This window comes from Phaseolus vulgaris, chromosome 2 (assembly GCF_051622355.1).
Source record: "Phaseolus vulgaris cultivar YP4 chromosome 2, ASM5162235v1, whole genome shotgun sequence".
NCBI lineage: Eukaryota > Viridiplantae > Streptophyta > Magnoliopsida > Fabales > Fabaceae > Phaseolus > Phaseolus vulgaris.
Window position 1 is genome coordinate 36,390,994 of NC_143499.1, and position 10,123 is coordinate 36,401,116.

Below are 10,123 nucleotides of genomic sequence, written 5' to 3' on the forward strand. Positions count from 1 at the left end.
TAAATTAAATTTCAAGTATTATTTAATATTTATTCTTCATTATAGTTTTAAATCATTATCATTTCATAATTAATACATAAATATTTTATTAAAAATAATTGAATAATGAAAACCGTAATAAAAATATTAACCTTAAATCAATAATCCAAAAAAATTGTCACAATAATCCAAAAATATTTATAATAAACATAATTTACACATTAGAAATTTTTATTATTACTTTAAGAAATAAAATAATAAAATATAAGTTTTATCTAAATAAATTGTTTTGAAAGACTAATATCTTATTTAAATAAACTAAAAGTTATTACAAAGATACTTTATTAAATAGATAAAACAATTTTATCTACACGATAGGATAATCATTAAATAGAAATTAATTTTAGATAAAAAAATAATAATTAGTTGATAAATTGATTAAATTACATACTATTTTAAAGACTAAAAGATTTATTAATATTTAAATTAGTTTTTATTATTAATAAACATTTTTTAAATTGATATATAATTATTAGCTACGGTTTTAGCTATCAACTTTCAAACTTAATAATTGGTAGTTAAAACCTTGGTAGCTAACTAGATACTAATTTAGAAATTATTTATCAATAATATAACCTAATTTAGATATCAATAATTTTTCAGTCTCTAAAATAATATTTAATTTAATCAATATAACTACTTTTCTCTAAAATTAAATTTTACTTAATGATATTTTAGTAATGATAATTTAAATGAATGTTTTACTAAACACATATAGATTTTATATTTTTGTTCTCTATTTATATGTCAACAAGTTCTCAATTTATATGTCAACAAGTTCTCATGTATAATTTTTGGTTATTAAACATATAACTTTTTCCTTAGTTGGAAATGTAATTATTCCCAAGTCATGCCTTGGTTCGTTCATTGGGAAGAGTTATCAATCTAGGTAAATGTGATCCACTCATACTCTTGCTATATGATAACTATTTCTACTCAATTCTATTTAAGTTTACTATAATTACTTACAACAATCACAACTAAATATTTTGTACCAACAATAATCATAATTAACATTTATAATGGTGAAAACATATTAAAGTATACAACAATGAATATTACAAGAAAATCATTAAATAAAAATCAAGTTTTAGAGAAAAAAATAATAATTAGTTATGTTTACTAAATTAGATATTATTAGAGACTAGAAAATGCATTGGTATCTAGTTTCTATTAGTGATAAATATGTTGTGTTTTCGGGTAACATTTTTCTTTTTGTGTTGTTTGAGTGTTTTTAGTTTGTTTCCTCTTGAGTGATCAAGAGTTTAATTGGTTGGTTTCCTCTTGATGTGATCTAATGGTAGGACATATCCTCTTAATCTTTTATTGTTACTTGTCTTTTATATGTTTCTCTGTAGATTATTTGTGTTAATCATATAAAGATAGTGGATTCCAATTATTCTAAGATTGAATAACTAAGACTATATATAGTCTCAATGTAAAAACTAAATACCTTAGTATTCATTCAAGTAGATTATGTGAAGATGGAGTGGATTAACCATCTAATACATTGCATAAATTAATAACACTAAAAAGAAAAGTCATCAATAATTTACAATATATTGGATAAACAAAAAAATATTATTTTGTTATTAAAACCCACAAAATTATTATATGTGAAAAAAAAAATATCAATTTTCAATATGACCTAAAATAAGAAAATTGATTAAGGATGTTGAATTAATTATGTAAGATCTAAAGAAAGTGATTTGTACTTTAGCAATAAATGGGATCATGTACAAATATTCTTAAATATTTTTTCAGGATTCATGGATTAATAGTTGAATGTAAATATAATATTTCATTTTTTTATTCTTAAACTATAAATTGAGGTTAAGGAAACCAAAAATATCAACATTCTCCATGTTAAAAAGTTAATTAATTTATATACCTAATATTAGAGATCTTGATTTCATCAAACATAAATTGAAAAAATAATAGACTTGCACTCATATCATTTAAATCATTTAAAGTTAAATGAGTGCAAGGTTATAAACATCTAATTATATTGGAGTTGAAATACATTTTTGTTTATATATAATGGTATTGTTGACTAAATTGGTTTGGTATAATGGTTATAACTTCTTCCATTATTTAGTGGACTCGGGTTTGATTCCTTCATGTACTTAGTGGCACTTCATGGTGGACATCATCATTATGTTATACAGTTAATGTGCCTAGTAATCATCATCATGTTATACATATCACTTGCGTACAAATATTTTTTAAATTTAAGACCACTCAAATTCTGTCAGTGAGCGTTGCTACTAATCTCTAATTTCAACTCTTTTGAAACAGATAATATTATTACAAGTAATATTATCATTTTGGTTTTAAAAAAATATTCATATTTTAACTCACTCTCTAATTAATAAAATATTTTCGAAATATAATTATCTCAAATTAAAATTTTATTATTTTTCGAAAATATTTTAAAGTTGCTGAAGCATAATTTATAATATTATCATTTAGATTTTTAAATTTTCCAATTCTGAAAATCAAACATCTCTGTCTTAAAATGCTTTTAAGATTTTTTTAATAAAAATAGTTATGATTTTTAAATGTAAATAAAAAATATGTAATAAATTATTTATTAAAAAATAAATAAAGACATTAGAGTAATTTAATATCTATTAATATAGGAAAAATGTATCAAAATCCTTAAAATTTAAAAGGATGTGGTAGAAATTGTATTCGTACAAATACTCAGTCATTTGACATAGGTTAAATAATTATTAAGATGCGTAGGATATTATTGTATTAAAATGAAAGGAATTTGTAATTCTGTGTAATTTTATCTTTTAATCATTAAAATGTGTATAATTTAAAAAAATATTAAAATAGATAAATAGTATCTAGGTGAAACTTTCAATTATATGATAAGAATACAAATATATCCAATGAAATGGTTTATTTTATTTATTATTAAAGTAATTAAGGCCGGTCTCTGGATTGCTTTTGTCCTCATAGTCTCTACAAATTATTCCATTTATGATGGAATCAGGACATAACACGTTCACTCAACCATTATTAGTTAACTTTTATTCTCTCTTTTTTTATTCCTAAAAAAGTTATTCAGAGTGACAAAGTGTCTTTTTCTCTTAATCATAACTTTTACAGAAACAAAATCTTATTTTATTTTAAAAGTTAACAAAAAAAGAAATAATGTTTTAAAAAATGGTTATATTAGAATAAATTATTCCATTACTTAATATGTCAAGATTTTATTAAAATATGATTTGACATACCGTATCCTAATTTTATTTTCCATTTTTTGTTGTTTAAACAAGAGAGACTAATCCCAAAAGTATTGCGAAATAACATAATAGTTTTGTGGGAATAAAATATGTAGGGAAGACAAAATATGTATGGCAATGATATGAAAAAAGACACATAGGTAGAAAAAGAGGAAATATGAGATCTTAGATATCATCCACAAGAGAAAGGAATATATATATAAAATATGATATTGATAAGATGATAAAAGGTTGAGAGAGATACATAAGTACAACTCTACAATATTAATGCTGCATGCCGGCAAATACCCTTATGATGTGAATGATAGCAACTTTCAATTTGGCATTACATTTTCTAAAACTCAACTCCAAATATATTTTCTGGGATCCTTCTGCCATTAGTGTTATTTATAAAATTTATTAATTTCAAGTACTTTTGGTCATTTTAAAATTTTGTTTTATAAAAAGTAAATATATTTTTACTTTCTAGTTGCAAATTTGACTTTTAATTCTTTAAAATAAGTGTTTCTACTTGATTTTTTCATTTATAAAAATGTAGCATGTGTTGTTCTCTTAGTTTTTGTTAATGAAAGATAAGTTTTTAGAAAGAGCAAGAATCACTTATGTTGCACAGAGCGTGTGTTAGATGAGCCAAAGAAAAATGAAAAGAAAAGAAGTAACATTAGTTGTTGTGAGATATAGGATGATGAATTCAAAATTCAAAAAGCATGGTAGAAGGTGCATTAATATTTTATATTATTATGTCGTGCAACAAGGTAGATATAAGTTATTGTACAAAGGAGTTACAAGTTAGTTAAAATAATTTGAGAACTTATAACTAATAACTAATTGTACAAAATAAACAATAACAAAATACAACCATTAATATATTAACCCACAAAATATTAAAGTTTGTAGACAGAAAATCAATTTTATATTATACTATAGAAAAAAAAAACATATTTAACTCAAAGAATTCTTTGTCTCAACAATTTCTCTTTTCATTTGGACGTTATCTATATTTAAGTAACTTTTTTATTCTACTTCTTTATAACTTCGATGTTTTTTCACTTAAAATAGTTTTCTTTATACAATAAAAAAACTAAATGCAGGCGTGTGGCCATTGATACCGAAGAAAGAAGAAAAAGAAGGTCTATAAATTAAAATAGAGTTGCTTAATTAGGACAGATGATAACATTAAAAATAGCTAGGACAAAGTGATAATAGACAAATGAAGAATCAATGGTTGTAGTTACACTTAAATTGCTATCAAATCCCTTTAATTGTCTTGCTGTATAACCTTGTTTGTTTGGTCCTATTATGTGAAGATAGGTTCTTTTTAAGAAGAGGAATGTCATTTCCCTTATACTTCTTATTATTTTAACCATATATTCTTACTATTTAATTTCTATACTTTCTCTTAAAAGGAAAGAGGGGAAAATAAGTAAACGGGAGTTTTTCTTTCATTTTCAATAGTGTAAGAGGCTTTAGAATTTTACCTCAATTAATCAATATAATATATATTAATAGCATGATATATTGATAATAGAGTTAAATATGTTTCCGTATTATATATGGATCTAATATATTACCGTATAAAAAAAAACATTGGTTCTTATAATAAAAAGTATTAAGAGACAAAAAATATTAGAAGAATATTTTAGACCAAAATAAATATAAATTAATATCTCTTTCATGTATCTTAACAAAAAAAATTCATATATTAAATATTTAAAGAAAAAATCAAATACTTAAAACAAAAATTAGTCAGAAAAACCTGAAACCTGTAATAATTTTCTATACTACTAAAATATTTATATTATGTGCGGATGAAATATCATAAATCCTTTTTCTGTAAATCAAATTTGTGGGGAAGTCATGGGATGATGGTATTTCGTTTGCATAAGTGGAAAAGAAACTTTTTAAAGAAAATTTTAGAGTGTTGAATAGTTGAAAATTAAAGTTTCTAACAACAGTTTCAACCATCATTATATAACATTATAACATCGGCTGCTTCTTCCTGCACCACCATAATGCCACTTCCATAAGTTTTTTATATTTCAAAAAATATTTTTTTTAATATTTCAAATTATATAATTTGAAAGTCTTTTTCTAAATCCAAAATTAGTTTTTGGATTATGTAATCCAAAAGCCTTTTGTGATTAGTTTATGGATTACATAATCGAGAAGTCTTTTCTATATATAAGATTAGTTTCAGAATTATGTAATTTGGAAATCCTTTTTTTAAATGTGTGATTACCTTCCAGATTACATAATGTGGAAGTATTTTTTATATATGAGATTGAATTTCGGATTATGTAATCCAGAATATATCCATATTACATAATTCATAGGTCTATTTCAAATCCAAAAAGGATTATGTATGAGATGTAGGGATGGCAAAGTGGGGCGGGCCATGCGGGCTGGCCCACAGCCCGCAGGTAAAAAACACGGGACAGGCTAACCATTTCAACCCGCTAAACCGCATTAGCCCGCGGCCCGCGCAGGGCGGGGCGTGCTGGCCCGCTAACTCGCAAGAAAAAGAAAATGTCATTGTTTTAATGTGTGCAGATGACGGGAAGATTATAATTATGAAAAAATTGATGAAAGTTTTTCTAAGGCGACATCCAATGTTATTGAAATGGAAGAATGTCAATAATGTTTATGTTTAATATTTTTTTAATTAATGTTTATGTTTTATGTTTTTGAAATTAGGTATGTTTAATGTTTTGGAAGTGGAAAAATAGTGATATTTGATATTTGCGGAGCGGGCCAACCCGTCCCACATTTTTGCGGGCCAAGTGTGGGGCGAGCTGGCCCGCTTTGCCACCCCTAATGAGATGGCAGAAAAAATGATAAAACCGTATTGGAGGTGTAGGAAGAAAGAGTCTACCGTGACAATTATATTATTATTGAGGTAGGTGCATTTTTTAAAAAGTTTATTATCACTTGGATTTACAAACAATGGATTATTCAAAAATTTCATTCTACAATTGTTATTTAACTATTTGCAATGATATATAATATATCGAGTATATTATGAAAATAATCTCAATGGAATTTCAAAAGGTTATCATAATTAATATTTATTATTTAAAATAAGTTTTAAATTTCTCTATAATTTTCTCATTCAATCGTATTATATAGCTATTTATGGGCATAGTAGTTATTCTACCGATACCCAAACATCAACCCAAATAATGTTGAAATTATAAGATAAAATTTTAAACATAAATGTAATTAAAGAAATTAATATCTTAAAATTTTAAATTAATTTATCAGACTATATTACAGAAGCATTAAATAAATAATTTAATATTAAAAAATAAACATTAAATAAAACAGTTTTTCTGATTTATTAGTCACATTATATAACACTATTAATGAATTAGTATCCAAATGACAAAATGATAAAATTAAAATTTTAAAATTTATTTAGTTTATATTCACGAAAGTAAAAAAATTTATAAAATTAGAAAACAGTAATAAAGTTTACCAAATTAAAACTTCAATAGTAAAATTTGTTAACATAAAATATTCAGTTTTAAAACATAAATGATTTAAAATATAACAATATTCACTTTAGACTGAATCAAATCATATTGACAACGTATGTATACCCTTTAGTAATGATCGTCGATTAAAATTAAAATAAGTATAATTTAAAAATTCTCATAAAATTTTAAAGTTCAATAGTAAAATTTGTAAAAGTGTACAAGTTTGGTGCTAAAGTATGGTATTGCAGAGACACTTTGAAAGTAACTTTCATATAGGAATTCAAATGGCTGGCAAGTTCTTCAAGGCCATTTTCATAAAGGAACATAGGACTTAAGAAATTAGAATAAAAAAAGAAACTAGCCTGGTACAGAATTAAATACCCTATTATGGGTAGCTACTAAAAGGTTCTCAGCTTATCATAGAGATTTCAATGGTTTTCATCTTCTATGTCAAAATTTTAAAACTATCCATGAATCAAGATAAATTGCACACAGGAGCTCTTAAATAGCTTCAATACAACCTACAAAAGCAAAAACAAACCAAGGTTATCATTGCATTAAGCAAACCTACAATCCACAAAACTCATACAAAACATGCACAAAAGTATGACATACTGTTAGTAAGTTACACTGATTTTCAACAAAACTTTTTTCTATTTATTAATTTCATAATCACTATCACAAGGTAGAGGTTAAAACCACACATGACTCAATCAGATGAAACCAAATGTCAAATTTGGTAAAATGACACCTTTATCAACTTTTCACAATTTAAATTCTAATCAAGTCATATTATCCTGCAGATTTTTTAAACTAATTTTGAAAAAATTTGTATGTACTTGAATAACAAGATTTACTTATGTTATAAAAAAAATATATTATGAGGAAGGATCAAGTTATAAGAGTAATTCGGAAAGAGTTACTCAACATCTTGCAATTCATTTTTCTTTAAATTTAATGGTTAAGATTGATTACTCATTATAACCATAAGACATCAAGAAAATAAACAAGTGAGAATGGAGGTTACCTTTTCAGAATTATTCTTAGAGTGACTTAATCTCTCTTTACATATATAATTTTAAACATTTGGTTGTATCAATCAAATTTAACTCTTGAGGTCTTGTCAAAAGTTCCTAAAGGTACCACTTTGCCAACTATGACACTAAATATCACCTGATGTTATCTTGTATATATGTTCACATATCGAAACAGCATTAAATCTTACATTTATAAGAATTTTCCATATCTTTGTATCTTTATGATAACAAGCATCCAGACTTCATAGGTACATACGAATGGTAAACCAAAATGCCATGATATACCGAATTAGTAACTTTCTAGATCAAGAAGCCAAATAGAACATTTCTTTTTTAAAGTCAAGGTTCCCTGTTCCCTCAAAGTTAGGTGGATAATTCCAATCCCCAATAAAGTACATGGTCTATTTAAAACTTCCGAAATAGTTAAAGGACCAACAACAAAAAAACTAGTAACATGTTTCCTAAACTATTTGAAATTTTCAAATAGGTCCTTTTAAGCACTATCATTGATCAGGAATATCACATCTACTTTTGGTTAAAACTACAGGACCTACTTACAAAGTTTCGAAGTATAGAGATATTTAAAAATCCATATCAGAGACTAACAGATCAATTTGACATTCTTAACTAAAACCTTGATAGTTATATTTCCAAAATAAGAAACCAGTGGATGTAATGTACAGCGTGAAGATGCAATATAAGAATTCATGCTGCAAATAAATGAGATATCATTACCATTCTTTACTTGGAGTCATATTCTACGCTTTTTCCCAAGCTTTCCTTTACCACGGCGCTTGTTTTTAGCTATTTTCAATTTCTTTTTCATTTTCTTCCCAATTCCACCAGTAGGTTTTAAGGAACCCATGTTTTTATTGCTGTCAGCCATCTCCACATCTGAAAATTTCAAAAGCAAATAGGGTATATTAGATTTTTTTTATTGCAAGGTAATCAGATGACAATAAATACTAAAAAGAAAACATGGATTTGGGATTTTTCTTTTAGAAAAATAATTTGATTATGCAACATAGCTTTGACAAGCATATGGTTGGTGTTCAGCAAGATAACAGATGATGAGCAGGGTAAAGCAACACCATCTTTTAAACACAGCTCCGATCAGCATGAAGAACAGAAACCACGGGTTTCATTCTTGGCTTACTCATGTAACAAATAGCATAAGATCAATTCCACTCTAATCAATCTCGACATATATACAAATAACATTATCACAATAACCAACATATAATCAGAACTATTCAGGAAATTCATTTCAATCCGCAAATGTCACATATACAAAGCAGAGGGAAGGTACCCATGGTGTTGCTAGTCAAAGTGGCCACATCCATGGCATTATTTGATTTGGAAGGAACCTCCAACTTCGGTGCAGCAAGGGCAGCCTCCTGGACAGCTAGCTTAGCAGCTTCTTTCTTGTCATAGAAAGGTTCAACAATCTCCCTTCGAATAGCCCTCAGCCTCTTCTCCTTCTTTGATCTCAAAGACTTTGCCATTCTCTTCTACTCTCTTTCACCTTGCTACACTACTTCAATATGGATTTCTTCACAGTATTACTTGGGGCCTGCTAAGAATAAAATTCAATATACTTAAGTATTCAATTAACTTTTCTATATAATGAATTCTAATGTTTGGAACCAATCTTACAATTTATTTTAGATAAATGCCCACTGATTTAAATAATTTAAAAATAATATAATCGTTTTGAATTTCAAATTTAAGAATAACATCTGGCGACAAATGAATTCCATGAAATCCGCTACCCACTTTGAGAAAATTAAAAGCAACAGCAAGAATCATTCCAATAATTTGAATTTTGCCTATTATATTTCTTTAAACCAGACAAAAAAATCTGTATTTTAAATTCGACAAAGACGCCATAAAATTGATCAAACTAAACACATAGGTAGTAGGAGGAAAGTTAGATAAAATGAATTAACCTAACACTAACACAAGAGTTCAGAAGGCAAACATGAAACATGTAAAAATAAAAAAATCTGATGACAATCAAACTCCTTCACCAATGCACCCAAAACCATAATATTAAACCAAACTTTACAAAAACTAATCTTGAAGAAGTCCAACATCTTTTCCTTTAAAAAGGCCAAATTTAAACATGAAATTTAATATAAAGAGAAAGAACACAAAATAAGGATGTTTGTTTACCAGGCTTGGTTTGGTTGGTGGAGGCAACAGAACAGCACCTGAAACGAATGCAAACTCCGACTGCCACTCCGCTTTACGAAGGAGGCTGTGTTTCTGTCTGTGGCTTTGTTAGGGTTTAATATATGAGAAGGGAAATTGC

At 26.3% G+C, this 10,123-nt stretch overlaps 1 protein-coding gene across 1 annotated transcript; it reads right to left on the reverse strand.

Annotated features, from left to right (window-relative positions):
• Positions 1-7,014: 7,014 nt before the first annotated feature.
• On the reverse strand, positions 7,015-10,123 carry LOC137811673 (uncharacterized). The gene is made up of 4 exons (XM_068613494.1): positions 9,985-10,123; positions 9,119-9,382; positions 8,545-8,703; positions 7,015-7,293 (listed from the first exon to the last, which is right to left on the reverse strand). Exons 2-3 carry the CDS (start codon positions 9,312-9,314, stop codon positions 8,561-8,563), a joined length of 339 nt encoding a protein of 112 aa, XP_068469595.1. The 5' UTR covers positions 9,315-9,382; positions 9,985-10,123; the 3' UTR covers positions 7,015-7,293; positions 8,545-8,560.